The sequence below is a fragment of the Carettochelys insculpta genome, chromosome 2 (assembly GCF_033958435.1).
Source record: "Carettochelys insculpta isolate YL-2023 chromosome 2, ASM3395843v1, whole genome shotgun sequence".
Classification (NCBI taxonomy): Eukaryota; Metazoa; Chordata; order Testudines; family Carettochelyidae; genus Carettochelys; species Carettochelys insculpta.
This window is the reverse complement of record NC_134138.1, coordinates 97,171,083-97,187,753: the sequence shown is the minus strand read 5'-3', so window position 1 is coordinate 97,187,753 and position 16,671 is coordinate 97,171,083. Positions and strand designations below refer to the sequence as shown.

The 16,671-nt window shown below is 42.8% G+C and overlaps 1 protein-coding gene across 1 annotated transcript in view; it reads right to left on the bottom strand.

Annotated features, from left to right (window-relative positions):
• The window catches only part of RAB31 (RAB31, member RAS oncogene family), a 109,352-nt gene that overhangs the window by 15,478 nt on the left and 77,203 nt on the right, over nucleotides 1-16,671 (bottom strand). The window contains exons 4-6 of the mRNA XM_074987454.1: nucleotides 13,096-13,167; nucleotides 11,388-11,494; nucleotides 5,435-5,544 (exon numbers count right to left, since the gene is read on the bottom strand). Coding sequence (XP_074843555.1) covers nucleotides 5,435-5,544; nucleotides 11,388-11,494; nucleotides 13,096-13,167 — 289 coding nt within the window. The remainder of the gene's footprint in view (nucleotides 1-5,434; nucleotides 5,545-11,387; nucleotides 11,495-13,095; nucleotides 13,168-16,671) is intronic.

Sequence of the window (16,671 nt, the reverse complement as noted above, 5' to 3'; positions counted from 1 at the left end):
TAATCTGCTCTTTAAAATCTCTAATGATGGAAATTCCACAATCTCCCTTGGCAATGTATTTCAGTGAATTTGCCACCCTGACAATCAGGAAGTTTTTTCTAATGTCCAGCCTAAACTCCCCTTGATGCAATTTAAGCCAATTGGTTCTTGTCGTATCATCACAGGTTAAGGGGTATAATTTTTCATCCCTCCTCCTTGTAACAACCTTTTAGATACTCGAAAACTGTTACTGAGTCCTCGCTCAGTCTTCAGTTTTCCAAACTAAATAAACCCAATTATCTGAATAGTAACAAAGAGGGAGCTGTGCTAGTCTATATATTATCAAAACAAAAAGCAGTCAAGTAGCACTTTAAAGACTAACAAAATAATTTATTAGGTGAGCTTTCATGGGACAGACCCACTTCTTTGGACCATAGCCATACCAGAACAGACTCAATATTTAAGGCATAGAGAACCAAAAACAGTAATCAAGGATGACAAATCAGAAAAAAATGATCAAGGTGAGCAAATCAGAGAGCAGAGCGGGGGGCGGGGGGGTCAAGAATTTAATCTAATCTTAATCTAATTCTTGACCTCCCCCTGCCGCTCTCTGATTTGCTCACCTTGTTAATTTTCTTCTGATTTGTCAACCTTGATTACTGTTAATATTGAGTCTGTTCTGGTCTGGCTATGGTCCAAAGAAGTGGGTCTGTCCCACGAAAGCTCACCTGATAAATTATTTTGTCAGTCTTTAAAGTGCTACTTGACTGCTTTTTTGTTCCAATTATTTGAATCTTCCCTTGTAGGTCATGGTTTTCTAGACCTTTAATCATTTTTATTGTTTTGCTTTAGACCTTCTCTAATTGGTCCACAGCTTTCCTGAAATGTGGTGCCTAGAGCTGGACACAATAATCCAACTGAGGACTAAACAACACAGAGTACAGCTGAGGAAAGTACTTCTCATGTCTTGCTTACAATACTCTTGTTAATGCATCCCAGAATGATGTTAGCTTGTGGTCTGCTATGACCCCTAGATGCCTTTCCGCAATACTCCTTCTCAGACAGTCATTTCCAACTTTCTGTGTGTGAAACTGATTTTTCCTTCCTAAGTGAAATATTTTGCATTTGTCCTTGGTGAATTGCATCCTATTTACTTCAGATCATTTCTCCAGTTTGTCCAGATCATTTTGAATTATAACTCCATCCTCCAAAGCACTTGCAACCTTCCCAACTTCGTATCAACCGCAACTTTTGTAAGCACACTCTCTATGCCATTATCTAAATTGTTGATGAAGATTTTGTACAGCTCCAGTCCCAAAACTGATGCCTGTAGTGTCCCACTAGTCTTGCCCTTCCAGCATCACTGTTTACCATTGATAAGTATTCTCTAGGAATGGTTATCCAAACAGTCACCTTATAATAGCCCCATCAAGGCTGCATGTCCATAGCTTATTAATGAGAAGGTCATGTAAGACTGTGTCAAATGCTATAATAAAGTCTAGGTATATAACACCTACTGCTTCTCCTTTTTCCACAATAAAATTCCCTTTTGTATCTCGTAATCAGTTGTACACAGTATTATGCAACTGTTACCAAACTAATAATACATGTAATTTTTTTAAAATATTAAACCACAAATCTTTAAGAATGAGGCTATTTAGAGATTTATCTAGGGCTGTGCTCTAACAAAACAAGTACACTAATTAGCTCCAACTGTAAACCCCTGGGTATTTGTTAATAAGATTATAGGCTGTAGTATGGGACTGTGCAGGACTCTGTGAAAGGCTGACAGCTCCTAAGAGTTCAAGTTAAGGAAAAAAATACACCTTTGCAAGGCCACAAGTACAACAGATAACATATGGGTTGTCTGAAGTAATAAGCATAGGCCCTAAAATTATGTATTTTCATCATAGTCTTGGATATAAGCTGTTACCATTCTTTTACACAGAACAAAACACTAAATGTCACTTTTTTTTGTCCACGCCTGTTCTGGTTCCCCATTGTGGTCTCCTGTATTTACTGTTCCTATTGTATTTTTTGAAAATTCATACAAAATTTATATGACTTATTAAGTTACTGAACATTCCTGATTCCTGAATTTTGGGTTCCCTACTCAGTTTTCTATCTTCGTACATAACCGGTTTCGTTGACATAATGTGTGCAGGGTTTTTGATAGCTCACCCTCCTCATACCTTCTTTACCAAAACATGATAGTTTGACCAGTTTGTCCTGTGTAATGCTTTTCAGTGAGTTATTCCTCCCACCCATACGGCAGGAAAAATGGATCTGTGCAGAAATGGCAAACCAGAATCTTCCACGCATTGCTGGAGAATAGGCAAGACATTGCTGTTGCAGGCTGTGGCTATGTAACTGGTGCAAAGGGCTCAGGTGGGACCAGATTGCAATGGAAGGCTGTTCTAACACTTTTAAATGGCACTGTAATACTTTTGATTGTACTTACAACTCTTTCTGGCACTTCTTTGTTTAGGACTGGAGCACTGCTGATGTGGCCCACCTCAGCAGGACAGTTTAGAAGTTGGACCTATTCAGGAGCTGATATTATGGCCAAAATCATCCCCTTACATTCCAAGTCTAAAGTAGAGCAAGGGGAGCCCCTGCAAAACACAGTTGTGTGGGAGGGGGCATGGCCCCCATGCTCAGGTTCACCATATTCCCCCGCATTTAGCTGAAACACACAAATTCAATAAGGACAGCCATGGGCAGGAGGAACTGGGAAAGAGAGGTCATAATACGTGTGTCATGGCTAGGTCCTGGACAGCCAGACCTAGCAGTCAGAGCCAGAGCCCACAGTCATGGGACTCGATTTGCCAAGGGAATGATACTGAGAGGGCTCAGGAAGGACACAAACTGGAGATCAGAGCCACAAGTTGGCAATCAGAGTCAGGCCAGGTCAGGACATGACAGTCAGAGACAAGAGCAAACTGGATATCAGGAACCACAAATCAAAGTCCAGTAAAGCCAGGCCCAAGAAAAGGGAGCCCAGTTGTTCAAACAACTTCCTCTTCTTGTTGCTGACTTTAGTAGGCCCAGGCCAGTCAGTCACTCTGGACCTCCATCAGCTGGACCTCAGGGGCACAGCCTTGCAGTGGGACTAGGCTGCATAGGTCCCCAGGTAAGCCTTTATCAGATGGCTGCCAGGTGGGGGGATGACCTGTAGTTCATCCCATGAACTCTGCAGACTGGGTTTGAGGCCTGCCGATCATGACAGTATGGCTAGGGTTACGCTGCAGCTGTAACTCAAAATAACTTAAGCAATTCGCACAATGCAAACTGGATAATTTATTTCAAGGTAACATGTCAAACTTGGTGCCGTCCCCATGCCGTCAAAGTTTCCTCTACCAGAACCGGAAGACTGTGCTCAAAATCTGAAGAAGTGAGTCTGTGCTCAGGAAAGCTCATGCTCAGAACTTTTCTGTTAGTCTATAAGGTGCCACAGGACCCTTTGTTGCTGTGCTCAAAATAGTGCTGCTATTTTGAGCGTGGTGTTTAGCTGCTGAGTTTCTATTCTGGAATTTGCTTCCTGTGACAAAGTCCCGAGCAATTCTTCATGGGTCCTGTGCTTTGGGGCAGTTAGGCTAATGCCTCAAAGGCTCACTGTGTCCCCTTTTGCTCTGCCTCCAGGGGTTCCCCAGGGCAGGGCACAGCCTACTGAGCCATACTCATCGCAGGCACAGTCATAAATGGGTGAGTCCTTACATGGGTGTTGGGACTCCCCCTGCTCCTCCTGAGCTGTCCTGGGAAGTGTGGGGCAGTCGGGGGGGAACCCAGTCCCCTCCCACTTAATCCAGGTTCCGCCCCAGGAACCCTGGGCTGCCGCCGCTGCAAGGGCTGTCTCCCTCAGCTGGAAAGGCAACAGCTTCCTCCCTGGGCCACTTCCCCACACTCTTTCCCCAGCACCTCTTCCTGTAGCTCCAGCAAGCCTTCCCTCTTGCAGACCTTTCCTCTTTCCTGATCCACCCCCTTTTTCCTTCCCCCTCCTTACCAGAGGGGAAGCCTTTTCAAGAGCTCCACAGGCCTTGACTGGCTGCAGATGCTTACTTAGCCCCAGGTGTTGGATTGACCTGGTGCTGCAGGTTGATCCTTGCTGGGCTTTAGTCCCTGGGGAACATAAAAGCACAGACCCAACTTTCCACATATGTGCTCTCCACGAGGCTACTATAACCTGCTGTTATCAATCCCAAAATAGCAACTACGGTGTAGCCACAGGCTATGCATTTTATACAACTGTTTTTCTATTTATTTATGGCAATTTAGCCTCTCGTGCTGTGTTCATATAGATATGTGCTACTGATTCCACATCCAAATACTGCACACCTACAAACTTTCTCCTTTCTCTCTTCTGAGTTCAGGTAAGGTCACATGAATGCTCACTGAGACAAACTTCCTATGTATCCAAAAGGTTATCTAAGATATGTAATGTATGTGCTTTCATAAGAAGTGCATGTTAATTTCAGTTTAACTCATTTTCCACATCAAATATAGTCATTATTAGGGTGTTGTGATTGCTAACTTGTAACATTATCTATTAAAGGGATAAACTAATTATTAATGATTAAATTATGCAACATGGATGGGTTTTTGTAATAATACGTTTATACCTACTGATAACAGTTTACGTTGAACATAGACAGTCAAGCAAACTATATGCATAAGGGACTGGTTCTCCAAACCAGATGAGTTACAAGTTCTGTAACATTCTGAAAGGTATAATAGGCTGAAGTCATTGTACTGAGAACTGAAATTCCCATCAATTAACACTTTCAGACACATCCTGTTCAAGAGAAATGTTTGGTCAGCAGCTTCTCAGTCAATGTATATTGAATGGTGTCATTTGGTAAGAGCAAAGGAACATTTCATGCAACTACTTATCCTATACTGAGTTTGTGAGGGGGAGGAAAAGAAGAATGATAAGGCATTAGAGAAAGATGAGGTAGGGTGGAATGTGCTTTACACCCTATTTTTATTTCAAGGCTGATGACACTGGAATTCTTTGAATGAAAATGGGTAGAAGTGCTCCCTTTTCTTTGCTAGCAATGTCCATTTCTTCCCCTTTAAAATGCTAGAGCTCATAAAAAGTGACGATTCCTACTCATTCTAGTAATTTGGGAGTATGTATCCATGTTAAAAAAACAAACAACCCCCCCCAATAATTAGATTAACAGTTACCCACCGTACTGCAGTTTATGCATGGAGGCAGGGCACAAGTTAGGGTTCAGAAACAATGAAAAGAGCCTTACACTACACCTACCCCAAGCTGTGCTCTAGTCTGTGTAGTCAATGTTATTGTTAGTTCTGTATTTTCATAAGCAGTGGACACGCTACTGCCTCAGGTTTTTTTTCTCTTCATGGAGAAAGAAATATTTGCATGCAATATTGACAATTGTTTTCAAAAAGATTCCAAGAAGTTCCTCAAGAAAATTATAAATGTACTTACTAATTCCTTGAAAGAGTTCTTCTATGTTAATAGCGTTCTTTGCACTGGTTTCAACAACAACTGCACTTATAGATTCTGCATATTCTTTGGCATCTCTCATAGGCACCTCTCTAAAAAAAATTTGTGTAAGGAAACAAATTAGTGTGTATATATAAATATATAATATATCCTTCTGAAAAACATCTCAAGTCACATAGTTCCTAGTTCCAATTACTCAAATTTAGCTCATGCTCTGGTGCTGATGTTCTTTGCTTCTCAAATGATAAGTTAAGAGCCCCAGTCCTGCTTCCACCAAAGATCATGTTAATTTAGCTATGTAATTTAGTATGAGCAGACCCAAGATGTAAAAGCACATCACATCTTCTGCAAAATATTTCACAGCAAAGGTCTTGATCCACTGACATGCCATTATGAATTCTCAAAATCATAATCCAGATCTGATCATGTAAGCTGAAGTTTGCTCAACTAATCCCTTTGTTTCCCTCCATAGCTGTACGAATTCACAAAAGCAACAGCATAACATTACTGACAGCTGTAATATAAGTAGTTGGATAGACAGTCTAAAAGAGCCTGGAATTTAAAGTATGGGATTTCCTGACCCAGCATTAGGAGTATTGCAGAGAACCAAAATTTCAGAAGGTATTTTGAGTTTTTAGAGAGAAAAGCCCAGTATCAGTGGAAGGTTATGGCCTTTGGTCTCTATATTGCCCCAACTGGTTTTGTCACTGGTGGGCAAAGTAGCTCATTTATTTAATAACATTCTGATTTGAGGCTGAGTGCTTTCAACAGAGATTCTACGACTGTGCCTAGGTTATTATCCAACAATTTGCAGGGAGATATTCCAATAATATATTTTTAAAAAACAAGCCCACTCTAAATTTTAAAGCCAATAACAAAATTGTAGCGGTAGTAATAAAAATCTCCATTCCCAAAGCAGAAATTCCATGGGAGTCAGAAGGAGGGAATTTATTTCAGCAAAGTGCCAACCCTTGACAGGTTCTGAGGGTGCTGGACTAGAGAGGTTCAACCTGTACATACATTTTACCTAAAGCCATTTCCAATGAAGTAAACCTTAAGATAAAAACACCAAAGAATACATACATTTGTATATATTGCACAGTCAAACTGACTTCTAATAGAACTGGGGCCAAACAATATCACATGTAAAAGACATCTTGCTGTCTAGCTGTCCATTATTATAACACCAGCAAAGTTGCTTAAAAACATGCAAAAGGGGTGGAAAAAATTATCACTTGTAAAGTAAAGTCTCTGATGGTCTCTCCCAAAATTGTGAACATCAGCAGAAAGTGTTGGCAGTTTGGTGTTTTGTGCATATATTAGACTACATGACCATTAGTGAGGCAAATGTGCATTGCACAAGTGTAAGGAAAATCATCACCATAAAACCTTCCCTCCTGTGGGCAGGCACTCAATAGCTCATTGCCACATGCCTGGCACAACTAAGCTGATTCATGTCAAGAAAACATTATATGCTGTGTTTTAATGTTTTAGATCTCTCCAGCTGCACTCGCTGATCGTGCTCTGTAACTGAATCATGGAAACAGGGATTCTTTAATCAAGCAAAGATATTGTTGAAAGCATTAAAGCAATATATTTAAATGAGACCAACGGGCAACCAGACAGGAACTCAAACTCCACGTTGCATTAGTTCGCTAAACTAAAAACCCCTTTATCTCTTTCCCCTTATGGAGATACTTGCTGATTTCTGTTATTCATACTAATAAGTTGGAAGCCATCTGTCTAATCTTATGGAACTCAGCCAGTCTCAGAGTCTTAAAAGAAGCACAGTGAACTACCATCTAAGAGACCAAACCAAGAGACAACGTGTGACCTTCACACTCAGGCCAAGAGAACCTGAAAGCTCTGTTCAAGAGGCCCTGGGGAGAACTCATTATCTTGGGCAATAACTAGCTGGTGCGAAAGTGATATGGAAAAGGCTACCATCCTCAAAAATGTCTTCATTCAACAAAGCACTTGATCACATGGTCTGGAGCTTTGCTGAATCAAGGCCAATGTAGTAATTTTAGAAACTTTAAACTGTATATGCTGCAGGTTTTTTAAGGGGCAGAGGAATCAATGTGAAACATGATGGTCAGCGAGAGAAAGACCCGTGGTGCGGGGGCAGGGTGTCTAAGGGGAAAATAACCTAAATGATCAAGGATCTTGGTCTCATATTGCTGACGAAAACAAACACACCCAACAAAACTCATCCCTCAAATGACAAAATGTGCATTGATCATCCTACACATATTATTTGTTGTACAACAGACCATGTTTCCCCTGGCAACTAGGGTACATGCAAACCCAAACACGAGGGCTACGTCTACACGTGAAGCCTACATCGAAGTAGCCTATTTCGATGAATAACGTCTACACGTCCTCCAGGGCTGGCAACGTCGATGTTCAACATCGACATTGCGCAGCACCACATCGAAATAGGCGCTGCGAGGGAACGTCTACACGCCACAGTAGCACACATCGAAATAAGGGTGCCAGGCACAGCTGCAGACAGGGTCACAGGGCGGACTCAACAGCCAGCCGCTCCCTTAAAGGGCCCCTCCCAGACACACTTGCACTAAACAACACAAGATCCACAGAGCCGACAACGAGTTGCAGACCCTGTGCATGCAGCATGAATCCCCCGCTGCAGCAGCAGCAGCCAGAAGCCCTGGGCTAAAGGCTGCTGCACACGGTGACCATAGAGCCCCGCACGGGCTGGAGAGACAGCGCCTCTCAACCCCTCAGCTGATGGCTGCCATGGAGGACCCCACAATTTCGACGTTGCGGGACACGGATCGTCTACACGGTCCCTACTTCGACGTTGAACGTCGAAGTAGGGCGCTATTCCGATCCCCTCATGAGGTTAGCGACTTCGACGTCTCGCCGCCTAACATCGAAGTTAACTTCGAAATAGCGCCCGACGCGTGTAGCCGCGACGGGTGCTATTTCGAAGTTAGTGCCGCTACTTCGAAGTAGCGTGCACGTGTAGACACAGCCGAGGTGAGAAATATAAAGGCAAATCCATCCCTGAAATGTGACATGACTAGCAAGAGCTTTACTCTTCTACAGAGAAACAAAAACAGACTCTAAGGCCGGGCTCTTAAACTCCTGACCCGCAGGCTACTTACAGCCTGAGCACTTCCCCAATTTGGCGTGCAAAATATTTTGAAAAAGGTATTTAATCAGGCCTGTGCAGTTGCTGGCCTGGTGGGGCTGGGGCAGGCAGTGCATGAGGGACTCTCCTGTGCACACAACTGCTGGCATCACCCAGGGTCCCAGTGCCCACATGGTCCCAGCCACAGAAAGTGCTGCTTGGTCCAGGAAACCATACTGGTTGCCTCCACCGCAATGATAACCATGTTGGTGAGGGAGCCACCCAAGATAACATGCTTTGCAGCCAGGGGGTGGAGCTGGTGAGTTTCACGGTCAGTAACCCCCGACCAGGGCAGGGGATCCCCTCAAGAGGAAATGTCTGGGGCTTTCCAGAAAAGGAAGGGGAGGGGGAAAAAAGCCCAATGATCAGGAGGCTTGTGATCAACCCAGGAGAGCTGGCATCACTGATACCCAGGCAGTTTCACAAAACAAGTTACTAGATTCACAGCTTGCACCTATGGATGGGATTACTCAGTACACACCTCTCCTGGGCCAAATGGACTCATGTATCTAAAAACTGCAGCAGATGCAGACCGCCATTCCAGGTGGGAAACACTATTAGGGTGGTCACCTTCTATAAACGGTATATTAAATGTAATGGTTCATTCCACTGTGATGATCATTGCAGTAAAAACGGCTTTATCAGTGAACATAATAGCTTTGGCTTGCTGGATGAAGAAAGCTGTTTGAAGGGTACAGGAACCTGGCATACAAAGTCAAAAAAGGTCCTTGTTAACAATACCCAGGAGGCAAGCCCTGAATCAGCAAGTCTGAGTATTAGACTCTTGGAATAATAGTAATGACAGCTTTAGTGACAGTGTCATTAAGGAGGGGTGGGTAAGGATGTGGCCTTTTTCTGTCACCACATGCAAAGCCTGTAGCCATATTGGAAGGCCTAAAGCCTTCACCTGCAGCCAGCCTGAAAGAGCAGCAGCCATTAGCTGTAAAGCAGGGAGTCTCATCTTCACATTCCACCTACATGGCATTAAAATAACGTCATACCAGGTTGTTAAGAAGGAGGCCTTGTCCTAATAAGCCCCCACTATCACCAGATAAGGAAACAGATCCAAGATGGGTGAAGAAATCTTAGTCTGGCAGCGTTTCATCTGGCAAGAAAATCCTCATTCTATGCTATGGTCTTCCCTTTCCGAGTGTTTGTTTGTGTGAGCTCTGCCTGGTTTTTAATTGTTTCCATATGCTTTAGAATTTTTTTACTAGGTATAAATAAATTGAGGTGCTGGGCTATGGTAACTGGGTAGGTAATTCTGTTACAGTATGTTAAGATTTAGCAAAATATATTGGTAAAGGTACAGCTAAGCAGGACTCAACTTTCGCTATATTAACTGGGGTCCAAGAAGGAGACCAGCTGGGGGAAAAGGCAGGAAAAGCAAGGAAGGAAGACCTGGAAGAACTCCCCTCCAAGACACAGCTTGAGACCAAAGCTGCTAAGAATCCTCTTCATGATCATGACATGCAGCAACTAGAATCTAAATGAGACTGACTTGGCCTGGTCAAAAGGGGAAGTTCGCCTGCCTTAATCAGGATTGGTGAGCATGGCACTGTATGCTTAGCTTGTATATTTTTCTTGCTTCGTAACAGTCAGTAAATAGAGAATAAGAATATTACTGTGTAAGTCTTTTTCACTGGTTACACCATGAGCCCTAGGAATTGGGTAAGGATGGGCATTTAAATTAACAGGGTTACACCTTACCCTAGGAACTGGGTAAAGGTGTGTGTGTCTCTAGAGTGAGGGAGTGATGGAGAATTTTGTATGGGTAACAGCCCCATTGTGCTGCTACTGATGGCAGCAGGGGCCCCAGGCAGATTTTAAATCACCTGGGGGTGGCAGGTGGGACCAGGGAATGCACAAAGTGGGCAGGGGGGTATGTGCACAGACCATCAGGTGGGGAAGGGAGATGTGTGTGTGTGTGTGAGAGAGTGAGAGTGGGGCAGGGGGGATATACAGATGATCCCCCCAGCGCCCGGCCAGAAAGGAGAGCCCACAGGCCCACTAGGAAGATTTGAGGATTGTTGCTGGCCCAAAGGTAAACTGAGTTTGAAACCCCTGCTCTACAAAGGTTCCTTCTCCTCATACCTACGTCACAAATCTGTTATCTGAGGACAGCGAGAGTCCTTGTGTTCTTGCAAATGTACTTTCTGCAGTAAGGCCAACGTCAAGCATCCAGCATTAACCCTTCATTTGATTAAAATAGTATTTCTAGGACTCAGGTATTAATCAGGCATTTTGAGCTATGCATGCAGTGTGTGCTGGAACTAGTTACAGTATGATAGAATGAAAAGTCCCATATTATGTCAACCAGTGCAACATGCCAAATGCAATTTCACCTGTAGTGAAGCTATTCTGTGAATGAAATGATTTGACTTCACATTCATTCCTCTAGCCTTGCATTGTCGGCTTCTGTCATAGCACAATACATTCCATACCTCTGAACACAAGTCAAAAAGCAAAAGGATCCAGGTGCCATTGATTCAGCTAGCACAACACCTACAGCATGCACAGAGACAACATCTGACACCCTGCAACTGTGGTCAAACCAGTGGAAGTGCAGCAAAAAAGGCAGGTCAGAGTAAAATATTTTGGAGGGTGTGCTGTTGCTGTGGGTCGGACCTGACCCCGAACACTTGAAATCAAAGTTACTGATTTCTGGGAGGGGGCCTCCACCATGATTAGCACTACAGCTAACAATACCAATGTGTTGTGTGAGGGAGGAAAGCAGAGCATCCCAAACAGCATTTTAATACCATATAGCTGCATTACCTGAGATCAGAAAGATCACATTTGTTCCCAGCGATGGCCATGACAATGTTTTCAGGACCATGTTCTTTTAATTCTTTTACCCATTTCTTCAAAGTATGAAATGAATCCTAAACCAAATACATAAAGAAACATCTAGAAGGAGCTCCTTAATTGACAAGCACTTTCTGAAATTACAAGCAGGGCTCACAGAAATCCCTTATGTGAAACATCACAAACTCAGTAATGTGGTCTTTTCCTATGAAATCTGGTCTTTTGAAGGTTTCTACCAATTTCATGGGGAATCCAGAGTTTCTCAAATTGTGGATACTGACACAACAGGGAGTCCCAGGTGGGTCACAAGTTTATTTTAAGGAAGTCACAGTATTGCTTCCCTTTCTTCTGTGCTGCCTTCAGCACTGGGTAGCCAAAGCAGTTCCTTGCAGGCAGCAATGCAGATATAAGGGTGGCAATGCTAAGCCATGCCATCCTTATGTCTGTGCTGCTGCTGGCAATGACTCTGCCTTCAGAGCTGGGCTCCCAGCCAGCAGCCACTGCTTTCCAGTTGCCCAGCTCTGGAGGCAGTGCAGCCATCTGCAGCAGCAAAGAAATACAGGTAGCAGTACTGCAATTCCCATGACGTTTCAGATTTAAACAGCTGTAATCATGACATTTAGTATTTTAAAAATCCTACGACCATAAAACTGACCAAAAGACACCTTACTCATGGGACAGCAATTCCCTGGGACTCTCATTAAAAGTCACGATTGATGTGACTAAACCTCAGACTTAGTTCTCAAATGCATTAATCTATCAAATTACATTTTCTGTTCAGACATGCACGTTCAGCTTCTGCTGAAAACAAAGGGAATTGTGCCGATATCTCTGAGGGGAGAGTATGGCTTAGCATATGGGATATAATATATATCCTTACATACCAATGCAGTACTTGAATATCAAACTTCAGGATGTAAGTTGCTGCACAGACATTCTGAGTAAGGATGACAGGACTGATTTCCATCTCCACAAGGTCTACCTACAGACTTTCTGACCAACTCTGAGTCATTTCAGTTAAAAATAAAATCTTATGTCCTGCTATGCAGCCATGGGTGATTACACTAATGCAATGGTGAACTGAGCCAGCCTCTTAGTGAAAAAGTAAAATAATCAATTGGCAGGAGAGAAGAAACAGATAAGCAAAATATTGCAACCGTTCATTCCCTACTGCCTATTCTATGACAGCTTCATCCTCTGGGATGGCTTTTAAAATCAAAATTTTAATTTTTTAATTTTAAGAGTAGCAATTTCACATTACGGCAGGGCAAGGGTCTCCAGCTCAATGGCACATGAACAGGGCTACTTTATCAGCTGACAATAATCTTCTGTTTCCATTAAAGATGTTGAGCCAAAGATTACTCCATTGCTTTGTTTCAAAGTAAAGTAATCCCAGAAGAGTTCAAATGAAAGTGTGTAGCCACATTTTTAAAAGATTAATGACCAATTCATAAAAGAGTTGATTTTCTTGTAGTAGAAATTAGGTATATGAAAAATCCAGTAGGTTGTCATATTCATTTCAAAGAGGCCAGTTCAGAATTTTCCCCTGCTGTACCATGTCAGGTGTTTTGTCCAGTCCATTTTTAAATGACTCAGGGAATGGAGCTTCCAGCACAGCTTTGCTAATACATTAAGTCATTAAGCAAACCATGTATTATACAAGAATTGCAGACTTTACCTGTTTTGTGATATCGTATACTATAACAGCTGCTGCTGACCCTCGGTAGTACATTGGTGCCAAAGAATGAAACTGTTAAAAGACCAAAAAAACATTATAAATCAACTGAAGTTTTTGCATATTCCTGGGTCACAAAAACATGCCAGGATTGCATCATATTCTTTCACCAGAAAAATACTGAGCTTCTTGAATGTTTGCCCAGTTTTAGTTTCAATCACATCTCTAGAAAAAGGCTGTTATTTATTCGTAGGATTCATATAAACAGCACATCAAGTTCTACATATTTTTCTTTGGTTGTTTTGGGTTCTTTTGTTTTTTCGTGTTTTGAAGCATAGTATGTTCATAATCCATGCAAAAAAGGCTTGGGGAAAAATTCAAGAACATAAGAACAACCAGCCCGGGTAAGGCCAAAGCTTCACCTAGCCTAGTATTCTCTCTTCCAGCAGTGACTAATGCCAGGAACTCCAAGGAGAATTAACAGAACAATGATTAAGGCTATGTCTAAACTACGAGATAATTTGAATTTAAGGCAGTTAGCTCCATTGTAACAAGTGACTGTCTTCACTGTAAATACCATTAGCTCAATTTAGGGAGCACTAATATTGATAGCATAATATCTTTGGAACCAGGTAGGTGTAGTGTCAAGTTCGAATTTAACAGTTTGAATGAAGTCTAGTGTTGGAAGTGCCATGTCTCTGAATCAAATTCATTAGCCTCCAGAGCCTGACTGGAGCTGTTGCACCTGGCTCCAGGCTGCCTACCACTTGTGGGAGCCAGGAAATTCACCAGCACAGCAGCCCTGGTCAGTTTCCTGGCTCCTGCAAGTGGTGGGGAGCTGAGAAACTGCAGGCTCTGCTGCTCCTGGCTCCCAGCCTGTCATGGGAACTGGGAAACTGACCAGCGCAGCAGTCCTGGTCAGTTTCATGGCTCCTGCAAGTGGCACGGAGCTGGAAAACTGACAGCACTGCTGCACCTGGTTCCCAGCTCCCTGCCATTTGCAGGAGCTGGGAAATTGACTAGCACAGCACCTGGCTCCCTGCTGCACCTAGCGCCCGGCTCCTGTGAGCCAGGCACAGCAGCACAGGTCAATTTCCCATCTCCCCCAGGCTGTGAGGACCCGAGAACCAGACAGCGGAGTAAGCACTGCCAATGGCAGGTGTGCAGCAGGGGCTGGGGGGAAGGTGCAGAATGTGGGGGTGAGGGAACTGTGGGACAGGTTTTCACAATGCACTGCTCCAACAGTCAGTTTGGCCACTCTAGTGTGGCAGCACTAACTCGACTTTGTGTAGACTTTGTGGGAAGTTAGGATACTCAAAATCGAATTTATAAAACCCAGAGTTATAAAATCGAATTTATCTGGTAGTGCAGACATAGCCTAAGTGATCTATTCCCTGTTGTCTGCTCCCAGCTTCTGCCAATCAGGTGCTAGGGACCCACAAAGCATGGGTTTGCATTCCTAACCGTCTTAGCTAACAGCCACTGATGTACCTATTCTCCACGAACTTATCTAGTTCTTTTTTGAACCCAGTTACACTTTTGTCCCAATTAGTTCAACAGGTTGACTGTGGATTGTATGAAGTACTTCCTTTTGATTGTTTGAAACCTGTTGCCTATTAATTTTATTTGTTGACATCTGTTTCTTGTATTACAGGAAGTAGTAAATAACACTCCCTTATTTACTTTCCCCACCCCACTCATACTTTCAAAGACTTCTATCATATTACCTCTTAGTCCCCTCTTTTCTAAAATGACAAATCCAAGTCTTTTTAATCTCTTCTCACATGGAAATTATTCCAGACCCTTAATAATTATTGTTTCCATTCTCTGTACCTTTTCCAATTCTAATATATCTTTTTTGGGAAGGGATAACAAGCACTACAAGCAGTATTCCAGGTGTGAGTATACCTTGGTGCTATGTTATTTTCTGTCTTATTTATGTATCACTTTCCTAATGGTTCCTAATATTCTGTTTGCTTTTTTGACTCTCACTACACTTAGGCTGTGACTACACTAGTCCCTGCCTTTCGAAAGGGGGATACTAATGAGCTATTTAGGCAGATTCTAATGAGGCTCTGCCATGAATATGCAGTGCCTCATTAGCATAATGGCAGCTGGGCACGTTTCAAAAGTGCCGCTTTCGAAACACACACTGCTCGTGTACACAGGGGCCTTTTGAAAGAACTCTCTGGATTTTGAAAGCCCTTTCTTCCCAAAACCAAATGGAAAGAAGGGGCTTTTGAGGTCCAGGAGTCCTTTTGAAAGGCCGCTGTCTACACAAGCAGCATACATTTCGAAAGCAGCACTTTCAAAACACGTGGGGCTGCCATTATGCACATTCATGGCAGCACCTCATTAGCATCTGCCAACGTAGCTCATTAGCATCCCCCTTTTGAAAGGCGGGGGCTAGTGTAGCCACGGCCTTAGAGCAGATGTTTTCAAAAAACTATCCACAGTGACTCCAAGATCTTTCTTGTATGGTAACAGCTAATTTAGATCCCATTATTTTGTATGTAGAGTTAGGACTGTTTTGCAATGCGCATTACTTTGCATTTATTGACACTGAACTCTCCTTGACCTTCTCTTTTATCCCACGAGTGCTTACTTTGGTTGAGAGCCTTCATTGAGGCACCTTTTCAAAGGCTTTCTGAAAGTCCAAGAATACTATAGCCTTTGGATTACCTTTTTCCACGTTTGTTGACCTCCTCAAAGGCATGGGTTTGCCTTTACAAAAGCTATTTTGACTCTTCTCCAACAAACTGTGTTCATTTATGTGTCTTGATAATTCTGTTCTTTACTACAATTTCAACCAATTTACTAGGTACTGAAGTTCAGCCTTCCAACCTGTAATTGCCAGAATTGCTTCTGGAGTCTTTTTAGAAAACTTGTGGCACATTAGCTGTTATTCTCCAATCATCTGGTACAGAAGCTGATTTCAGTGATAAATTAAACACCACAGTTAGTGGTCAGCAAATTCATATGTAAGTTTCTTCAGAATCTTGGGTGAATACCATCTGGTCTTGGTGACTTATTACCATTTAATTTATCAATTTGTTCCAAAACTTTCTCCTTAGACACCTTAATCAGGGACAGATCCTCAGATTTATCACCTAAAAAGAATCGCTCAGGGGTGGGTATTTCCCTCTCATTATCTGTAGTGAAGACTGATACATGGAATTCATTTAGCTTCTCCACAACGACCTGATGTTCCTTGAACATTCTTTTAGGATCTTGATCGTCCTTGAATACATCTTTTAGCACCACTTATTGGCAGGCTTCCTGCTTATGATGTACTTAAAACATTTTTTATGCTAGTTTTGAAATTTTCACATTTTTTTTTTGACCTGCCTAATTATATTTCTACACTTGAGACTTGCAAGAGTTTATGTTTCTTTCCCCACAGATCAACACTCTGGAGGTTGGTCTCCTGGGGTTAGATTTAGCAATCTAGTAGGGACGCACTAAATCGAATGTTGAGGGTGCGCCCAGGGGCACAAGTGCTCCTCGCAGATGCAAAGAGGAAAGGAAGTTGATGGGAACATTTCTCCCGTCAACCTCCCATGGTGGGGACAGCACCAA